We start from the raw sequence: 21,386 nt of genomic DNA, 5'->3' as shown, positions 1-21,386 counted from the left end.
TCTTCGTGATAAACATGGATTCTGTTTTAAGAACATACAAAGACATATACACAAAACCTGCACATAGGAATAGAAAGACTTAATAAAAGACAAAAAGAAATCTATAATGGAGCTTCTGTGAGGGAGTCCCATACTCCAGTTTCCCAGCTACATGTTCATGCAAAGCATTTTCTACATTTGAGTTAATTCAAGTCACAGCTACTCAGTGACCGACAGATAAAAATAAAGGTCATTAATATACTGACCTCAACTCTAGAAGCGGTAGCTCTGGCCTTGGGCAGCGCTGAGGCAATGGTAGTACCTTTTCCCTTCTTAATCAGTGAAATAAATGAATCGAATAGCAACTGGGAAAGATAAACACATATTTAAGCACCCAAAATGGAGCTAAACAAATTATGAAAGTTAAGGAAAAACAAACTTGCTGCAGGCCAGAGAGTTAGGTGGTGTAAATCAGCTTAGCTTCACTGATATCAGCATCTTTGATTTATATTAGCAAAAAAATTGGCCCTATATTTCTAATTTTCATCATACTTTTTGACCTAGCAGATGAACCTAAGTCAAAAAAGTAAGAAAGCCTCAAGAAAGAGAACACAAAGAAAAAGCACTTAACAAATACATACACAGTTGAATATATGTGCTAATACATAAGGGATATATGAGTTCAAAATCTAAGTACTGTACACTTAACCAGACCAATGGAGCTATGAGGATTTACACCAACTGAGAAAGGGCCCTGTTATATATATTTATAACAGTTGTTTGTTATTAACCTGAAAATTGATTGGGCACATGTTTGTCCTTCAGTCAGACTGCAGATCTCTAAGGATATACAGTACGCTATAAAATGTGTTCAAAACAATGAAACTGCATGGCAGCTTGGAAAGTGAAGTCTAAGGGTGGCTTTTAAGTTCTCTGAGATTCCCCTCTGAAGTGGTAAGAACTTCCTTGCTACTGAGAGATTCACTTTGAGACATAAATATAACATTAAATTATATCATTTCTAAACACTCTTTCTGCTTCCTTTCCCTACAGGTACCACATAATATATTTATGCTCAGACGTTGTTTTTCCTTGCAACGTCCCCTGCTGCTTAGTCGTATTCTGTGACTATGCAACCAGTTGCTAAAGAATTTGTGTGAGATCACAGAAGAGGGATTAACATTTCATTTCAGCTAGGAGAATAAAGGTGAATGAGTATGAATCCACTTACATAACTCCACAATTACAATGTTTAGAAGTGGAACTCAAATGTATTAAAATGTTAATAGGTTTATTAGAAATAGCATCTAGATATTTTTTTGAGACAGAAAGTTTCTTTTTGCAGCCATCACAGGTTCAAGAAATTTCAGCCCAGTCCTGCTAAGATTTAAGTCCGCAAACAATATTCTGCACAGAAATTATCCACTCACGCACACAAAAGGTCCCACAAGGACCAAAAGCATGTACATTGTCCAAATATTTTCTACTACTCGTGCGAATAGAGTTGATGGGAGTTGATTTCAATGAGCTTTGGATTGTGTTAAACATGAGTAAGACTATACAGGATTGGGACCTTTACTAAGGGCCTCACTTCTATGAAAACAGGATTTAAGAGCATCAGTGCATAAAGATTTTCACTTTACCTGATCTATACTCAATGCACACTCCTTCAGCAACTCCAAAACCAAACTAGAATCAATCCCTGTACAGTACCTCCGTGTCCGTTGGCCCCGCGCTGGCCTCTGGGTAGAACTGTGCTGTGAAAATTGGTTTGGTCTCGTGCATAATTCCCTGCAGGGATAGAAATGATTGCCTTAGACACCTTCCTGGTAATGAGTGAAATAACAGAGAGCTACTGCTTACCACCCTGAAGGTATTAAAGGTCAAGAACCAGTATGCTTTTAGGGGATGCTGAGTTGAAACTCATTTCATTCCAGGTCTTCAAACAATGTTTTATCCAGTAAGCCACTGAGCTGCTCAATCTTTACTCACGCTACAGCGTCAGTGTAGCCCATTGGGTTGTGTGCAGCTGAGAAGCGAATGCTTTAAAGTGTTATCGAATTGTAGGCACTTAAGAGAAAAGATATGTGAGGCTCCTTCCACACAGAATAACAGAGCAGGTGGGGGGGAAAATATACAGTAATAAAAGGTCACCCTGAAGGAGGCTGGAGTAGAAAATCTGCATTTACTGCCCCAGTCTGGCCTCAGTCCTGCTGGAAACAATGGACCAAATTTATCTCTGCTCTAACTCTACTTTCTTTTCTTGTTTGAGTTGAATAAAAATGGATGTCACCTAGTCTCTTTAGCACAAGACAATGCAACAATTGTGGATGCTGTGGAATGTGATTGAGGTCAGGTTGCTTCTTTCCCAGGCCATTGCTGAGATGGGACAATTAGACCACTGTGCTGGTCCCAGGAAAGCTGCAGAATTGCCCAAGCTTTACTTGAAGCCGCTGTTTGCAGTTTCAGACAAGCTGGAGTTGGAGGCCTAAGACTTCTCTTGTATGGCATGACAATCAGGAACTGAATTCTAGGAGACAGGATTGGAATGGCTCCCATGACAGCCATTTCTGCATGACTAGTGGGCAACTCTACTAGGTGGAAGATGAGAAGACAGAGCTTCCCAGAAGGAACCAGAAGGGGTGGAGAGAGGGGGAAAGAGTTCAACAAGTGCAGGCTCCATATCTAATCACCTAGGTGGAACAGCAAGATTAGATTCCAGCTGCATTTACAGAGCAGGGGTGTTGTTCAGGTCAGGGGCCAAAAATGGCTCAGAGTATTGGGCTCTTGGCTGAGACGGGGGGAGTGATAGGTGCTGGTTAAGATGCTTTCCTATAATTAGCGTGGAATGAAGAACTGAATTACATGTCATGAAATAACCATGAGGAGATAAGAGTTTCTCTGAGTTTACCAGCTATTTCTATATATGTATCTTTTCAAATGTTTAGTTCTGAATTAATATCTGGCATCTGCATTGCTTTGCTAAGCTCTGGTACAGACTCTCTTCCCTGATGAGATTAGTGCAAAGGAACTTACGTGTGTGGCACACTCGGACACAGGCATGGGTGAACAGAGCAACTGCCTGGGGCCCAGATAAAAAGGGGACCCAAAAATGGATGTTTTTTTTCCATTGTCTGATTATTATTATCATTATCTCTGGCAAAGGTTGGGGGAGATACTAAAAGTTCACCTGGGGCCGCCAGAAGTCTAGGTACAGTGCTGATGTGTGGTTGTCAAATTCTATTTCTGTGAATGCTTGTGCCATCTGTACCAAAACAGCGAAGCTCCTCGATAGGCTCTAAAGGCCAGAACACTTGCAGAGGTTTGGGTCTACAACTAAATGGAGATCCTATTAACTAAGCAATACATGTAGATCTAGAAGTCTCTAGTTTAGTCCCCACAGAAGGACTATCCTGGGGCTTTACTCCAGTTTTCCACATAACTCTGAAGTTTGCCTCCAAATACTTTCCCAGAAAAGTTTCTCTGCTTCAATCTCCATGAAAACAAAAAAGGGGGAGAGCAAGCCCATTGTAAAGGTGAAACAAACAATAACAGGCTTTGAAGAGTTTGTCTCTGGGGGTTTTTTTGAAGAGGTTAGGAAGGGGGTTGCATTATTATTCTACCTCTAGTCAGAAATTTATTCAAGGAAGGACAGCACCAGCTGGCAAACATACATACATATATTAAATTCATCTGCTGGAAATGCTTATCCTTAGTTTGGCTTCTCAAAAGTCTATTGAGTTTATATTAGCACAGCACAGCGTCCAACCTGTCAGGTTTGATGTGAGGTGGGACTAATACAAGAGGACAGGGAGATTTCTCCCAAGAGGAATTATTTTTTTAAATACCTATTTTTCAGCAGTATTTTTGAATCCACAGGTCAATGAAGACTTACAAGAGGCAGCTTAATCTAGCAGGTAGGGCACTGAATGGGGGTCAGGAAGTGCGGGTTCTGTCCCTGCTCATCCGCTGACTTACTGGGTAATTTAAGCAAGTCACTTCTCTTCTCTCTATTTTGCCATCTTCACTCCTACTCCTTGTCTAGTTAGATTACAAACACTTTCAGGCCACTTATGCAGTGTCTGGCACAATAGGGCACTGGACTGGAGATATAGGCTGATATCCATTAAAGGTATTAAATCAACCTAATCTTTATGGGGCAGCACCCCAAAAAGCTTTGTGGGGGTCTCTGCACTGATTCTACAACTTGGTTAACCGACTGTGTGATAATACAAGGGTCACTGCATTGATTTACTGCCTTGCCAGCTGAGAGAGCAGTACCACTGAACACAAAATATAATCAGATAATCAAACTGACAGGAAAAGGGTTCTTATGGAGCACCCGCTCATGATGTATAACCAATAAAATTGCCCCTCCAGATAGAGCAGGCTTGAGCAAGATATCCGAGTGAAATGAACAACGGATAGGGGACACTATCTAAACCCTTGCTTGAGCAGATATCTGGAAAGTTTGCACCTACCTCATTTGTTTGATCATTGGCATTCACAAAAAGGGGTTTCCAACCAGGAGGGAGGGTGCTGCTGTCAATCGCATAACCGTGATTCTGAGCAGTAATGAAAGCCTGTCCATTCACTGCACTCAACACGGGTTGATTCTGCCCTCTGATGACAGATAGAAAAAGAGGAAAGGGACAGAGAGGTAAGGGATAAAAGGAACAGTGCACATGAAGAGCAGAAGAAAAACACTGGAGTTAGTATTGTATGGTACTTAGCAAAAGCAGAGTGCTGAAAATTCCCATTATACAAGTGCACAATTAGCAAAGCTAACAGAAAGCCACAAATCCTTCTTCCAGCCAGCACCTAGCACAAGCAGGTCTGACAGTTCAGAGTTTATAGCTACCCAGCAGCAGCTGTTCAATTGCTATAGCCAGTATCACAATCACTATGATAAGACAATAAAGTTAAAACAGAGATATCCTTTAGCTCAATTGGACCATTTAGAACAAATGGTTTCCAAGTGGCCTCAAAAGGAACAATTTATTTGGCAGGATAATTTTAAAGGAACAAGATGAATTGCTGTAAAAAAGAAATAAAGAGTATGACCTCATGGCACAACACAGCGCTGTTCAGAGAAACCCATATTAGTTTGGGCACTAGAAGCAATACAGTCCTCTTAGCATGGCATTCCAGCCAAGCTGAGAAGCAAGGTATACCAGCCCAAGTGAGTTATATCACACCACTACAGATAGGCTGCCTCCAATATGTACGTCAACTCATTCAGAATGATCTCAGTTATCTCTGTGTGACACTGAACTGTGCCATGTACATATGTCCACATCACTAGTACACAGGCTCCGACAGAGTCATGTTTCTGCACACTTCAGAAGGCATGTTAAGAAGCAAGATGGAGAAAGTGTATTTTGTATAGGAAACAGTAATCAGTGGAATGTCTATAGTAGGATACACAAAATGTGTCAGTTTTGTAATCTGACCAAGACACCAAACACAGGTATTCCCAAATAAAATAATGCATGGCTCCAGCCAACATAAATAGCCATGGAGGATGAGGCAACAATATCTTTGAAGATATTTATATCAACTCCATCTTAAATTTCTTGGACACAAAATGTACAGTGTAAGGCTGCCATATTTGGGTGCCTGTACATTAAGTCAAAGTTTCTTTTAGTTCATTATTTAAAAGAAAGGATTCAAATAGGAATATCCTTTGGGCCTGGCCCTCTTAAGTTAAAAGGGGTCCAATGAACAAGTGAATCTCTGAGCAGAATATAGAACCATTCACAACTGAACACTACAGGCCACCATCTACCCTTCGCTCTGGAAAAAAGAGCTGCACTGTGGTCCTTGATTTCTCAGCTTGCTTCACAACTCATCTCATGGAAAGAAGGGTGGGAAGACAGCCCATCTGGCACCACAGACATTATAGGTTGTATTAGTGATGAGGTGGGAAAGGCAAAATGTTGATGTAGCACAATTCTTTGCAGTATGTTGTCTTACCTGTTGGCCATGGGCATCTTGTAAGATGTAGCTCCAGCTGCCACTCCAGTTATTAGGTTCCCCATACTGACCCCAAACAATGGCACCTGGCAATCACTCTCCAAGACCTAGATGGAGAAGATTTTCATCAACCCAAGAGTGAGATTCTTGCACCATCAAATCTTCCAATTCAGAGGTAAAATATATTTATACTCATTAGCTTTGAACACAGTGTTTCAATGGAGAATTAATTTGTTTTTGGCAACTTACACATAAAATAATTTAATCGGCTTATTGCTGGGCTAGTGTTTCCTATATGCTCCTAATTCACAACAGGGAATATAGGGCCCAACATATATTCCTAGCTGGGAGAAGTGCTCCTATCCATCATCACACCCCTCCTTTGTCTGTATGGAGGTCATTGCATACAGTGGGAATGGAGTGGGCAAGATGAGGAGAAGCCTACCCAAAAAGGGCATACAGAGAGATCAGCTATGGTTCCCTATGGGCCAGCCTTTAGGGGAGGATACATGACTGCAGATGCACTGTCTTTTTATAAAAGTGACTATTCATATACTAGGGCCTACTACAAGTGAGGTCTCCAGTCATTGGAGCTAACAGTTTAAGCAGACAGAGACCGATGACAAACTGGAAAAGTAACAGGAGTGAAATTTCACATGACTTGTTAGTACACACAACTGCTTAAATTTCTAATCTATGATCCACTTGTCTCCTTGAGAAACAAGCAAATTATTGCATACAAAAGCCTTGAGATGAATTCATGGATATCATTGGTTAGAAAAGTGCCTAAGGGCTCACACTTTACCTTCTTGACATTCTGGATCAGTTCCTGTGCTTGTGTTGGATCCCCAGGGCCACCAGAAATAAAGAGCCCATCGTACTCCATCCTGGTGAAGTCATGATTCCATGGAACCACATGCACCTCTGCCCCCCGCTGCAAGAGAAACCAAAGAGGCAAAGAAAAAAAAAAGTTTTTAATTAACTTTCCTTCTTCCATAGTGAGCCGATTCTAACTGATAACAAAAAGCCTACCATGCATATTCCATGGTGCACCAAAAACAGCCCAGCATGTCAACATGAAGACTCTCTTTTACAGTTAATAAATTAACATTGTATTAAACATGTGGTTACCTGGTCAATACAGGCTAAAGGCTTCACATTGACAGTATGAATATCAATCCCGTTACCCTGATAGCACAGATTCCTATCACTTTAACTCTAAAGGAGTCAGGTTAAAGCTCTCCTTCACTGTTCAGTCACTACCTTAGGCCAGGGATGGTCAATTACTTCAACTGGAGGGCCACTTAATGAGTTTCAGTGAACTGTTGAGAGCTGCAAGGGTAGTCCCACCCCTTGACAGGTGCCCAGCCCCCCTGGTCACCATCTTGGGACCAGAAGTCCTGCCTCTAACTCCTGATCTTTTCCACTAGAAGTGCTCCCCCACTTCCCCCAGTAGTGCTCCATTTGGGAGGGAGGTTTGCCATCTTGAAACCAGAAAAAAATCAAATTATATACTAAAAATCATACATCTACTATAACATATATTAATTTTATTTCAAAAAATAATTTTGTCCTAATGTGTGTGTGTTTGTATAGTGTAAATAGAGGTGATTGCATAATAGCTCAAAATGAAGTCTTATTCTTGTATATTGTGGGGGGGCATAGGGGTATGGGTGGGTATGGGATTTGTTGGGGGTGAGTGAGAGTGGATGTGGGGCAGGGTGTATGTGGCTGTGTGAGGTTTGTGGGGGTATGGGTAGGCATTGGGAATGTGGAGATGGGTGGGTATAGGGTTTGTGGGGAGCTGTGGGTATATATGCAGTGTGGGGCAGGGTGTAGGGGTATGTCTAGATGTATGGGGTTTGTGGGGAATTTAGGTAGGTGTGGAGGGTGGGTATGGGGATTGGGTGTGGGGGGGGTTGGGGATGTGTGGGTGATTGTGGAGTTTGTGGGGGCCTGTGGCCATGGTGGGATTGTGGGGAGTGTAGAGGTGGAGGGTGTGATGGGGGTTGTAGCTGAGAGGGTGTGTGGGGGGAGGATGTACATGTGGGCTCCCCCCTACAAAATAGGCCCCCCTCACACATGCTCCCCATTGTGCACAGCTCCTGCTGCCAGTGGCAGCAGCAGGCAGGAGGCCCTCAGGGTACTCACAACACACAGCAGGCTGAGCCCCCCTCACCTTCCATCGTGCAAGGCTCGCATGCAGTTCCTGGATTCCCCACCCAAGCCCCACGCTCCCAGGGGAAGCCACACACAATGTAGCCAGCAGTGTAGGGCATCGGGTTCAGCCAGGGCAGTAGGGAGAGGGGCAGAGCCAGCCCAGCTCCATAGTGTGGAGTTCCCCACTGTCCCCCATAACCTGCATGTGGCAGTGAGCAGGGCTGGGCCACTGGCTCCATCACACAGGGCTCCCCCCAGAGGCACATAGCTTGGGAAAACCCAGAAACTGCATACGAGTCCTGGAGAGCTCCGTGTGATGGAGCCAGGCAGACCCTGTATTCCACCAGCCCAGGCTCCATGCTCCTGCTGCCTGACCCTGGGCCCCTGCCAGCCCTGGCCCTGTGACACTGGCATGGGACCTGTACTCCTGCTGCCAGCTTGCTACTGCTTCCCACCTGCCCACTGCCACTTCCCCCACCTCCCCGTCACCACTGACCACCATCACTTCCTTTCTTTCCACCCACTGCCACTGCTGCCCCTCCCCTGCCCACCACTGCCACTTCCCTACCTGTGAGGCTGGGGTCAGGGGTGTCCTGAGGGCAAGGGTGAGAGCACAGCATACACTGCCCCCATAGGAGTGGGCTGGGCTCAGCCCCATGTAAGCACATATGGGGCAGCCCGGAGTCGGGCCAGATACAGTGAATTGGTAGGCACCTGCCCGTGGACTGGATGAAAATTGTCTGGTGGGCCGGATCCAGCCCACGCGCTGTATTTTGCCCACCCCTTCATTAGTCACATGTTTCACTATAACTTGGTAAGTAGTGCCATTGATGACTCTGGACTTCAAGGTATTGAAACTACTCAAGTACTTCCAGAACACATATGCACCACAAGTAGCACAGCAGCCTGTGTGTGTGGCCCACAGCAGACCACGGAGGGAGCAGGCAACATAGCAGCAGACAGGGCACAGAGCAGAAAATAGAGCAACAGATCAGGGAGGGAGCAGAAAGTAGAGATCAGAGTAACACTCAAGGAGGGTGTGGAGCCCTCCACTCTCTATATCATCCTCCTTTCCTAATTCTAGTTCAGTGAACTCCATTTAGACCACACATTAGTTCTGCATATGAGGAGAAAATGCAATGAGGATTTGTTACAAGCAGATTTGTAGATATCTCTGTCAAATGATCCTGTTTGGTAAACAGTTTATGTTGAGATGACTTTCCCCAGTGTTATCCTGCTAAAAATCTTCTTCTGCTAGAAATGCTCCTTCCTTAACTTTCCAGCTGCTTCCAGCACCATGTACAAAATTAGTATGGTTCAATATTACTCAACTTTAAAATACTAAGTCATAAGACTGTTACGAAGTAAGTGTAGAAATGCAACCAGCAATAGTTCTGCTGTGCTGCATACAGCAGACTCTCTTCCACAAGAGACACAAAAATCTAGAGTGCAACACAAAAAAACCCTGCATCATGTCAAAGCATGGTAACCTAACCATCTACATGACCGAAGAATGACTTGGGGACTAAGAAACCTAAAGGAGGAAAGGATACCATCTTAATTCCTTCTGTGGGGAAATAAAACAAAAAACTGCTAAGGCTACAAAGCCAGCAGGTCAATTATAGCAAAACCTTGCAAGAAAAAAAGGCATTAATGTAAAATATCCTGCTTTTTTGGTAATTCAGTGCCAATTCTTGCTTGGTTACTATTAGATAGTGGCACATTCTTTAGTGAAAATACTGCTGTCCTGCTTTCCTGCGGGTCCTCTCCCTACCATCCTATGGACCTTCTTACAGAGTTCAAAGAACACCTGACCCTTTGGTATTTTCTAAAAAGAGTGACCTCTCTCAAGGACAGCATTTACGTTGCAAAAAAAAAAAATAACAATCCAGGTAGAGTGAACACTGAACCAATATCAGTGACAAGTTCCCTGTAACAGATATGGCTAGTCATTCTTGCCTGATAGCAATGATTCAGAAGACTCTAGAGGAGAGAAGTAGAAAGCTCTAACTTACCTTTACTAGCAGACGGATAGCATTGTGTTTTAACCCGCAGTCCACAGCTACAACTTTAATTGGATTTCCGTGGCCATATACTTTGACTTCCTAAAGGTAGGTTTAAAAAAGACAGACATTACTACAAATCCCACTTAGCAGAGAGATTGTTAACCAGTGGGAAGTGACTGGCACTAAACAATCTATTTGCAAGGAAATCTTAGGAAGTGTCACAGAGACTGATATTTCATTCATTTTTTAAAAAGGAAAATATTATAATGCTGTTCCAGGAATAGCAATGAAGCCTAAGAAACTGATTGTTTCTACAGTTAATGATCAGCGTTTCTGTGTTTTGGCTCATTAGTGGCAAGTAAAAACTGAATTCTTGAGAAATACTGCTTACTTAGACACAGCAGTAGAAAAAGCCAGTGCTGGACACACTGGGCAAGATTGTCAACTGGCCTCACTCTATTACGCCATTATAGAGTGAGGCCAATTTACACCAACTGAAGATCTATCCCATTAGACTTTAAGTACAGTCAAACCCTGATAATGTCACATATGTAGGGAGCTGACAAAAGCCTGTGATATTAAGCAGAGTTGACAATAACTGGAGTCACACACCAGTTAGCACTCACTCATGTTCCTACTGATTCACAACAGGCACTGTCACAGCCCTAAGGGGCTAGAATTTATGCCCTTATTCCTTTTGTGTAATTATGTGAACTTATGCAATATCCACCCATGGTACTTATAAAATGTCTATCATAAGAAATGAAGTAAAAAACTATAAAAATGTGCAATGTTAAAAACTTGTGCACTAATTCACTGAAGGAAAGAGAGGCTTTATTGCCCCCCAAAAATAAAAAGTAGGAATGCTTAAGTCCCACCCACTTGCCCCTTTGCTCCAGTGGCACCATGCCTGGGCTTCACTCACTCTCTGAACTTTTCATTCGTTTTTTTGTTCTATTTGTACTAAAAACTATGCTACGTGATAAGAACTCGTGCCCCTAATGTAATTTATCCATGACATAAACTGTGTGTGTATCAGTAAAGCCTTAGCCAGGCCACACTCAGGCTCTGGCATTAACTTAAATTCCCAGGCCCTGAGCTAGTACCTGACAAAACTATGCTACAATTATAAAAAAAAAATCATAACTTTCTGCCATCACATATCTTTAGATATGTTTTTCAGCAAGGCAAATGACTTCGCCAATAGCTGTCTGCTAATTGTTTTGACCTTGAAACATCCTTCCATCATTGTGACATTAAGCAGTAATTTATCCAGCACAGAATGACTAAGTTGTTGACATTAAGCCATTTGTGCCAATGTCTGGAGTGGCAAGAAAAAGAGGGCTTTTTGTGTCGTTATATGTGGAAGCCAGCCACTGAAGACAAAAGGCTTGTGTTAATAAACAGGACAGAGTGAGAAGTGATATTATCCAGGTTGTCCTGTACCATTTTGATCCTCTAATGTCAGTGGCATTACATTTCAGCCTTACTATCTCACTACACATGCCACTTTATCCTCTGGTTTCAACACAGATGGAGTAAGATAAAACTGAGTCATTATATGTTATATAGACCCCCCTCAAAACCACAGATTTACTAACAGATATGTGTAGTAATGCTCTAAGTGTGTTTGTGGAGCAGCTATACTGAAAAATACTGGATTTTTTTTTCTTTATAAATGGAGTAACTGTGTCAGCATCCAGCTGGGATGATTTTCATCAGGAAATGTCCACAGCATCCTTCTTCCTTGCAGAAGCTAACTTCCTTGTCTTCCTGAGCTGCACAGAGCCTCTGACAGCTGAGGCTTCTGAATGCACATCAAACAAAATGGCTTTTCTCTGTCTGATACACCACTGAGCAAACTATTTTTATTTTATTAAATAACCGCTTTATATCAACTTCCTTGGCACACAGATAGTTCACAGCAGGAACACTTGTGGGTAAAATGCTAAATTTTATGTTCATGCTGTCTGGCACTGGGTGACAAACGGAAACTTTTCATAGGTGACCTGCCACCAGCAAGGACGAAAGCATCATCTTCTATAAAGGGACCTGAACCGGAGCGTACTAGGAAACTGTAAAAGCCATCTCCCTTCATATTATTGTAGCTTACCTCTTGTTTAGAATGAGTTTAAAGAATTTCTTAAAGAAAAACATCCATATATTATTAAAAAGAACAAAGTTTTAACATACTATAAGGTAAACAGTAGCATGTCTTATGCTAAAATGGTTTGGAAGTCCCTTAGTGGACTGACAATTAGAGAAACTACTCAGAGTTCTTTTAACCAAGGATGAACCTAAAGCAAAAGCTCTGACCTGAGCAGCTTTGGGAAGTTCAGATGCAAATGTGAAATGTGTAATTTAGAACAAGCTGTTGTATGCAGTTCACCAGTAAAAGCAAACTGCTCTAGGTTGATTTTGTGGCCTGCAGGTACCACACCCATTAACCATTCATGCTTTTCCTCTGTCCATTGGATTAGATTTTTGTGGACAAAAGTGACTTGACATTCTTGAATGGTTAAACATATTCTGTCTGCTCATAACCTGAATCTCACTCCCAAGTTACCAGCAAAAAAAAAAAATCTCTGAGCAACTCCCTGAAAGACACAGTTCTACTGACACAAATGTCCTGTATAAACATCATCAATAAAGCAAGAACTTACTGCATTAGCACCAAAAGGTGGGAGGGGAAGTGGGGTGAGAAATCTATCACTTCTAATGTATCATTGATAAAAAAACGCTAGTCTTACCACAACCTGATTTACATGAAAAGAGCTGTTTGGTAACAGATAGATTATCATGTCCAGTAATTACCACCATTGAACAGTTTAGTTAATTGTCAGCTTTATTTGTGATTCTTCTTTTTAAGCCTATAAAATGAAGTTATAAACATAATGAGACCGCAGAACCTCTTTTAATCTTATTATATCTCCTTTATGGATGCTATTTTCTGCATCTTTATAGTAATTCCCTCTTGGTAATGGGAAAGCTTATCAACAGCAACCTTACCTATTACTGATTTATGGCTCAAAACGGCTCCAGCTGGTACTTCGGGCTTTAGCTTATGAAGACTTCAGTGGACAGTACTCATTAGCTTATACACTAAACAAGTGCCTGATCCAAAGCTTAATGAAACTGATTCCATAATTCAATAACCTCAAGAGAATCTGAATTAGACCCTAAAGCTAGATTTGCAGAGATGCCTAATTCATTTTGATATGAGATGGTCATCCAAAATCCTTAGGCAGTTTTGCCATCTGAATCTGAATGATGCTGGGAGGTCTGAAAATTCACTCTTGGATCACTGGTCAGTCTGTTCAGAATTGAAGAGGTCCAGGTTCAAACTGCAATATTATCAGCATGTTAAGAAGTAACTCTTGGAAGTACACAAGAATAAATACTAAGCTTGAGAAACCCAGGAATGACACAGACTGCAACATGCTCCTCATCCATGTGGGCACAAATGACACCAGCTCAGAGCAACCCCAGGTGGGCTATAGTGTCTACAGGGCTCTGAAGGAGGGGCTCAAAGGGTTGGGAGTGCAGGTAGTTTTTTCCTCAATCCTTCCAGTTATGGGTCACGGGCAAAGGAGGGATGCATGAATTGATGAAGTCAATAGAAGACTGCGGCACTGGTGCTATCATGAAGGCTTCAGCTTCTTTGACCACAGCACTGCGCTTCAGAGATGGAGGCATGGGTCTGTTGGGAAGGGACAGCCCCCATGTCATTCCAGTGGGGAAGAAGCTCTTCTCACCCAGAATGGCTCACCTACTTGATAAGGCTTTAAAATAACCTCACCAGGGGATAAGCGGACAACCACCAGTGAAGGCCACCAAGCGACAACCGCAGAATTAGTAAGTCATGCAGCACAAGGGACACAAGTGAATTCCCCACAGACCTCACTCCTACCTCAGCCCAGGGACAGGATTCTTCTAGGGGTGCTGGGAAGCCTAGAACCTCTGATGGCAGGCTTACTTGCCTGTACACAAATGCCAGGAGCCTGGGAAACAAACAGGAGGAATTGGCCCTCCTGCTAAATAAAAATCAATACTCTCTGTCACGGAGTGGGAACCTACGAGTGGCCATGTACTCGCTAGCACCCCCCTGCCGTGTCAATTAGGCAATCCAGCACCCTCGACTCGCCTGCCACGTCTTTGATCTTAGGTTCAGTATGGGAGGCTGCCTACTTGCACCTATGACACCGCACTGGTATTACCTTCGTTCCAAATGGGGTGCTCTCACCCCAGCCTTATGGGCAGTGCGTGCCTCCGACCTCCCCTTATAGCACGCCCCAAGCCTTGCCACTCTTCCTGGACATTGTCTGGTCCTGCGCCCTACTGGTGCCCCCTGGGCTAGCCTACAACCAGCGCCCCTTCTCTGGTGCCCCTGGGCCTAACCCTCAATCAGCGCCCCTTCTCTGGTGCCCCTGGGCCTAACCCGCAATCAGCGCCCCTTCTCTGGCGCCCCTGGGCCTAACCCGCAATCAGCGCCCCTTCTCTGGCACCACCCCCCCCGGGCTTGGCCCCCTTACCTGGACTAACTCTCTATATCAACTAGGCTCGCCTAAGCCCTACCTGGCCCCTTCTGAGTCCTGTCAATGGTGACCGTCCAATTGGGCTCAGGCAGCCTAAGCCTTACCTGGCCCCTGCTGACCCCTGCCAATGATGGTTGTCCAACTAAGTGTGTCCTGGTAGGCTCAGGCGGCCGGAGCCCTACCTGGCCCCTTCAAAGTCCTGCCAATGATGACCCTGACATAAAGTGTGTCCTGTAAGGCTCAGGCGGCCGGAGCCTTACCTGGCCCCTCTGGTTCCTAGGGCTCCCCTGCTGGTATGGGGACCTTCCAGACCACTCTTTAGCTCGCACCTGTCTTGGGTGCCTGTCAATGCAACCTGCCACCCGCCCTGGGGTGGCTTGATCTAGTACATGGCCCACCTAGGGCCTCTGCCGCACCTCCCATGCCCGTTGCCCCCCTGTGGGGCCTTTGCCACGCCTCCCGTGCCCGTTGCCCCCTGTGGGGCCTCTGCCATGCCTCCCACGCCCGTTGCCCCCTGTGCGGCCTCTGCCACGCCTCCCGTGCCCGTTGCCCCCTGTGCGGCCTCTGCCACGCCTCTCCGGCGCAAACCGCTGTGCCCCACTGGCACCACTCGCTGTGCCCCACTGAGCACCACTCGCTGTGCCCCACTGGGCACTGGGAACCCCCAAGCTGCTGGGGAGCCCCCGTGGGCCTCCTTTCACCCCTACAGCCTCACCCGGTCCTCCGGTGTAACCATAACAAGCCGTGAGCCACGTGGCTACAACACAAGCAAAAAGCCCACCGGCTTATAACACAAACCACACGCAACGCTGGCTCTCACCAATACCTTTCTCAGGGCTCTCCCTCTCCCCTCGCATCATTGCAGCGGTCAGTCTGCCACCATAGGCTCTGCTGTCAGCTCTCCACTGCAGAGCTCCTGCTCGTGCAGTGGCTGGAGGGGAACTGCCCACGGGCTCCAGCCTGAGCTGTTATAAAGGGTGCGGCCCTGCCCACTTCCGGTCACCTGACCAGCTGGTTGCCACAGCAAGCCACAGCTGTGCTGCTCTGCTGATTGACAACTCCCCTCTTATCCTTCAAGTCACAGGGCACCTCAGTGCCCCTGTGACACTCTCTCATAGGAATAATGGAGACCTGGTGGGACTCCACCTATGAGTGGACCACAGGTATAGCTGGCTATACCTTGTACAGGAAGTATCGTGTTGCTAGAAAGGGGCGGGGGTGTAGCTCTCTATGTGAAGGAGCAGTACACTCTACAAGTGGAGTTTGACACCCAAGAAGGTTGACTCAAGACCCTTTGGGTCAGATTACAGGAGGAACGTGGTGAAGAGGAAATATTGGTAGGAGTCTACTACAGAACTCCTAACCAAGAGGAAGTCATGCATTCACAGGGGAACTGACAGAGGCTACACATGCTTGGTGCATGGTTTTTATGGGTGACTTCAAAGACCCTGACATCTCATGGGAGGACCACTCTTCGAAATCTGATCGGTCACATCAGCAGCTTTCTCACCTGCACTGATAGACGCTTCTTGTTTGCCCGTAGACTTCTTGAGACAACAGATAAGGCACTCCTGGATCTGGTACTGGCCAAAGGGGATGATCTAGTAAGCAACCTGAGAATTGAAGGGAAGGTGGGAGACAGTGATCATGAGTTGATCACTTTCTCTATCCATCGCAAAGCTGGCAAATCAGCCAGCAATGCAGAAATCCCTGATTTTAGGAAAGCTGCTTTTCATAAATTCAGGAGGCTGGTTGCCAAGGCCCTGAGAAACCAGTATCTAACAGAGAGGAGAGTCCAAGATGAGTGATCACTCAAGGGGATCACCCTGCCAAACAAGATTCAGGATTTCCAGTGTCTGGGTGAACACACACCCATCATTGGCAAAGATCTCAGAAGGGGACACCTTGAGAGGCTGGACACCCACAAATCAGCTGGCCCAGATGGAATGCACCCAAGAGTGCTGAAAGAACTGGCAGACATCATAGCGTGGCCATTGGCAAAGATATTTGAGAACTTGTGGCACTCAGGTGAGGTTCCGGAGGATTGGAAGAGGGCCAGTGTGATGCCCATCTTCAAGAAAGGGGGGAAAGATGATCCAGGGGACTACAGGCCAATCAGTTTGACCTCAATCCCTGGAAAGATATTGGAAAAAATCCTCAATGAAACCATCAACAACAGGCATAGAATGCAACATTCTGAAAGATAGCCAACATGGCTTTGTTGCAGGTAGGTCTTGCCTGGCCAACCTCATTTCCTTCTATGACCAGGTGATGCATCACCTGGACAAAAGAGAAGAGGTTGATATCATCTACTTGGACTTCAAAAAAGCCTTTGATATGGTCTCTCATGAAGTCCTCATGGTTAAACTGGGGAACTGTGGCCTTAACAACCTCATGGTCTGATGGCTCAGGAACTGACTTCATGGTCAGAGAGTGATAGTCGATGGAACCGTGTCAACATGGTGCATGGTGACCAGTGGCATGCCCCAGGGCTCTGTACTTGGACCAGTACTCTTTAACATATTTATAAATTATCTGTATTCAGGTATCAGAAGTGGACTGACTAAATTTGCTGATGACACCAAACTATCAGGAAGTGTGGTCACACTAGAAGATAGGCTGATGATTCAGGCCAACCTGGACAGGTTTGCAAGGTGGGCGGTCGAACCTGATGGCATTCAACACAGAGAAATGCAAGGTGCTCCACCTCAGGGGAAAAAAAATCTACATCATACTTATAGGCTCAGCAGTGCTACACTCACTAGTATTATGGCTGAAAGGGACTTGGGGGTCACAATTGACCACAAGATGAACATTAGCCACTAATGTGATACCACAGCCAGCAAAGCAAACAAAACCCTGGGTTGCATCTATCAATGCATCTCAAGAAAGACCCAGGAAGTCATCTTTCCACTATACTCAGCTTTGGTGAGGCCGCAGCTGGAATACTACATCCAGTTCTGGGCTCTGCACTTTAGGAAGGAGGTGGAGAAGCTTAAGAGAGTCCAGAAGAGAGCCATGCACATAATCAGAGGACAAGAGAACAAGTCTTATGAAGAAAGGCTGAGAGACATGGGACTCTTCAGCCTGGAAAAGCAAAGGCTCAGGGGGGATTTGGTGGCATCCTATAAGTATATAAGGGGTGTGCACCAGGAACTGGGAAAATGTCTCTTTACCAGAGCACCAAGAGAAGACAAGGTCTAACAGTCACAAACTCCAGGAAGACTATTTTAGCCTGGACATAAGAAAAACCATCTTTACCATCCAAGTCCCCAGAGCCTGGAATACACTCCCCCAAAAAGTGGTGCAAACACCTACTCAGAACACCTTTAAGATACACTTGGCTGCTTACCTTGCTGGGATCATTTGACCCCAGCAGATTTTCTGCCCCTGCGACAGGGCTGAATCCGATGAACCTGCAAGGTCCCTTCCAGCCCTAATGTCTATGAACTCTTCTAAATCTATGAAATCCATGTACAAACCCCTGTTACGGAACACACCTGCAAAGTAGTCATTTTCTAAGACACTTTTATTTATAATTATTTAGTTTATAACAAGGTGGACATTTTACAAAGATATCAAGTAAAGCATATGCTTGCCCTAAGGAGCTTCCTGCCCAGTAGATAAAAATAGGGAGAAGAGAGCACAAGAGAAATATTTAGGAGTGATTTTTAATTACATTTGAAGTAATTAATGTCATGAAAATATTTGCATATAGGAATATTCAACTTTCATCCCAACAACATACCACAATAATCAATAGAATGGTGTCAATTGCCTAATGTGGAAACTTAGGCTACATGAGGTTCCCAGGGGAATTCAAACAAAATATATACCAGCCTGGCACTGTTTGCTGAACAAAATGGAAAAAAACACTGACATTACAGCCTTCATCACTACTACAATATCATGGCCTGTTACTACCTTTTCAAGTATGGTTATTGACCACAGGCCAAATTCTTAAAAGTATGTAGGTGTCCACCTTCCATTGAAATCACTGGGAATTAGGCAACTAAATACTTTAAAAGTCTGGTCATAAGGTATTATCTGGACCTGTAGCTATACCACAAATATATAGGACTCAACACAAAACAATTGCCCCTGACTTGGTTAAAACATAGTTAAAAATTTTAGTATAGACATAAACATAACCCTCCTCCTGTTGTGATATTTTAACCTGTCAGAATGGTGCGTGGTTAGCATGCTCACCCAGAAAGCTTAGTCTTTAATACTGTGCTATACTACTTAGAGCAATAGTATTTGGCTGAATTAAAATTGATGAAGTCCTTGAAACAAACAATCCCTGTTCAAAATAGACAGGCAGATTGTTGCAGCCCTTCTAGCAAAAAATGTACCAGAACACAGTTATTAAACATGAGGACTGTGGATTTTATGAGATTTTCTACTTTAAGGGAAACCATGTTACCACCAGCAAAAAGTTCTTTTCACTGTATCAAAATATCCCCTATCTACCATGATTACACATGCCACCTACTGTGGTTTTGCCTTGGCCATAAAACATTTACTCTTTTATTTAGTTGCCTTGCTAATTCCTAGGTTTACAATTTAGACTACTTCTTACTTAACATAGCACTATTTTAATGCTATTTGGCCCGAGCTTTATGCAGAAGCCTCTAATGTGCCTTCTGGTACTGTTGAAGTCATTGATGAGTGATCTGCCAAAGCTGTATTAGACTGTAGAGTTTGTATAAGCATTTAAAGGCTCCCAAATTTCAAATCAAATAAGAGTCATTCATTGAAGAACAGTCAATGTTTGCTTTTATATAGCATATGAAAACTTTCTAGGGCAAATGGGGTGACATTTATCATTTAAGTGTATAGTACCCACAATGAAGAGGAAATTCTCACCTTAGTTGAAACTTCTGCAATCAAGTTCTGCTTATTTGGGTCTACAAACTCCACTGGTTGACCTTCAAATTCAATCTTCCCAAGTACTGTGCCCTGTGGAAATAAAGAAGTAGACACCTGTGCATGAGCAAGGAAGAAGCTGTGAAAACTGGAGCAGCTGCTGACAGACAAAACACCAGAGGAACTGGAACAGCTGCTCCAGAGTCAGTTTGACATCTTCATCACCACTCCCTGCATCCTCAGATAGCTAAGCAGATTAACTATCCTACATTTTGGGGAAGTGGGGTAGGCAGTAACATCAGCTGAAATGGGATTAAGCCAACTTTCTTGCAGCTTGTCTTTCAGAGAAATCAGAGTTCAGCTCCTAAGACCAGAGGCCTTCAGGACCCGGATGCATTCCCAAAGCAAGCCTGCTGCCTTTCTTCTTGGAAGCATCTCTGTCACTCTGGATAGCTGGAGAAGCAAAGTTGGTGAGATGAAGGAAGGCGCATCCACTCTTCTCAGCTGGGGAATGGGTATGGCACTGGTGAACTTTTTAGCATGAGAACAGCAATTTGAAAGGGACAAAGTAGGAAATTTCAGATCTCTCCCTTACAAAAAGGACTTTATTTGTATAACAAAACAGATTACCATTTAATTCTGTTCCCCTACACTTTTACAATTACCAAGTAAGTACACACAATGGCTTTACTTCTGTGTATAAGCATACTATTGGATCAGAGACAGGTACTATCTGTGATACTGCAGTCATCTCATATTCTATGAACATCAAAGAACTCCATCTTGGTCATCTTTGTGTACAAATAGTGGCCAACTGTTCATGATCACATGTAAGCCACTGTACAATCCAATACTTCTACCCATATTAAGTATGAAACACCTTAAACCACAGAAGCCCCATTAAAGACAAAAATATGATAGTGCACAGTGAGAGTATGGATGGCAGAATTTGGCCTAAGGCTATCTTAATAGCCTTTCATGTGAAGTAATTGTTTTTGGTGATATGCCCCTTTCCCCAGGCTTCTGATGAAACTTTTCTTTCCCTGTTGAGTATCCCTGTTGGCAAGATTTGCATGGGGCAGAGTTGAAAAGGCTAGTGTGACCTTCAAGAGGCCAACTACTTGGGAGCTCTGGAAACTGCTGAGAGCTGCTTCAGAACTGCAAAAGCTGATTATATCCCTTCTCTCACATGCACAGTGCTTTACCTTGACACTGGATTACTTAATGAAATGATGCCCTGTGTTTACCTTTAGAATCCAATTTACAGAGTCACTGTTCATTTATGCATTCATCGCACTGAAAGCCTACTCTCATCTTCAATTTATTAAAGTACACGGACTGAAATATTAAGCTAGTTTTTCAACCTGACTAAGATTAGTGAGAGAAAAGGCTACATTGTGCATTTTTTAAAAACCTAAGCCAATATTACTCAGAGTCCCAATGTAATGTGCATTATTACCATATGCTGTATGCTAAGCTATTGGATAAATATTGAAAGCATATTTACTTTAGGTGAAAGGGACACTGATCCATTAAGTGACATGTATCAGGCAAGTACAAAATGTATTCCCATTCTCCACCTACAGACATACTGTATTAAAATGTTCTCATCTTTTGTCTACAGAGGGTTTGTCTACACTGTTCTCATCTTTTGTCTACAGAGGTATTTTCCCCTGAGTATTCATTTCTGCAAATACCATGCTATGCAAGTTGGGTCATTCATATTTTGTTATGTGGAATGAATGAGGGTGGACCTGAACTGCAGAGTTCAGATGGATCACCCACACAGTCAGACAAGAGAAGCTTCAGATAACCATTTACAACAGAAAAAGCCTCCAAGGCACAAAGATTTATATTCTAA

The 21,386-nt window shown here is 43.9% G+C and overlaps 1 protein-coding gene across 1 annotated transcript in view; it reads right to left on the bottom strand.

Annotated features, from left to right (window-relative positions):
- CPS1 (carbamoyl-phosphate synthase 1) overlaps positions 1–21,386 on the bottom strand; it is a 129,766-nt gene that overhangs the window by 93,797 nt on the left and 14,583 nt on the right. The window contains exons 5-11 of the mRNA XM_090041226.1: positions 19,526–19,618; positions 10,131–10,220; positions 6,761–6,889; positions 5,956–6,062; positions 4,461–4,602; positions 1,693–1,770; positions 246–344 (exon numbers count right to left, since the gene is read on the bottom strand). Of these exons, the coding sequence (XP_089897352.1) occupies positions 246–344; positions 1,693–1,770; positions 4,461–4,602; positions 5,956–6,062; positions 6,761–6,889; positions 10,131–10,220; positions 19,526–19,618 (738 nt within the window). The remainder of the gene's footprint in view (positions 1–245; positions 345–1,692; positions 1,771–4,460; positions 4,603–5,955; positions 6,063–6,760; positions 6,890–10,130; positions 10,221–19,525; positions 19,619–21,386) is intronic.

The sequence above is a fragment of the Crocodylus siamensis genome, chromosome 4 (assembly GCF_052110815.1).
Source record: "Crocodylus siamensis isolate JL-2025a chromosome 4, ASM5211081v1, whole genome shotgun sequence".
Lineage (NCBI taxonomy): Eukaryota > Metazoa > Chordata > Crocodylia > Crocodylidae > Crocodylus > Crocodylus siamensis.
The sequence above is the reverse complement of the archived record's forward strand: the minus strand, read 5'-3'. Positions and strand labels throughout refer to the sequence as shown.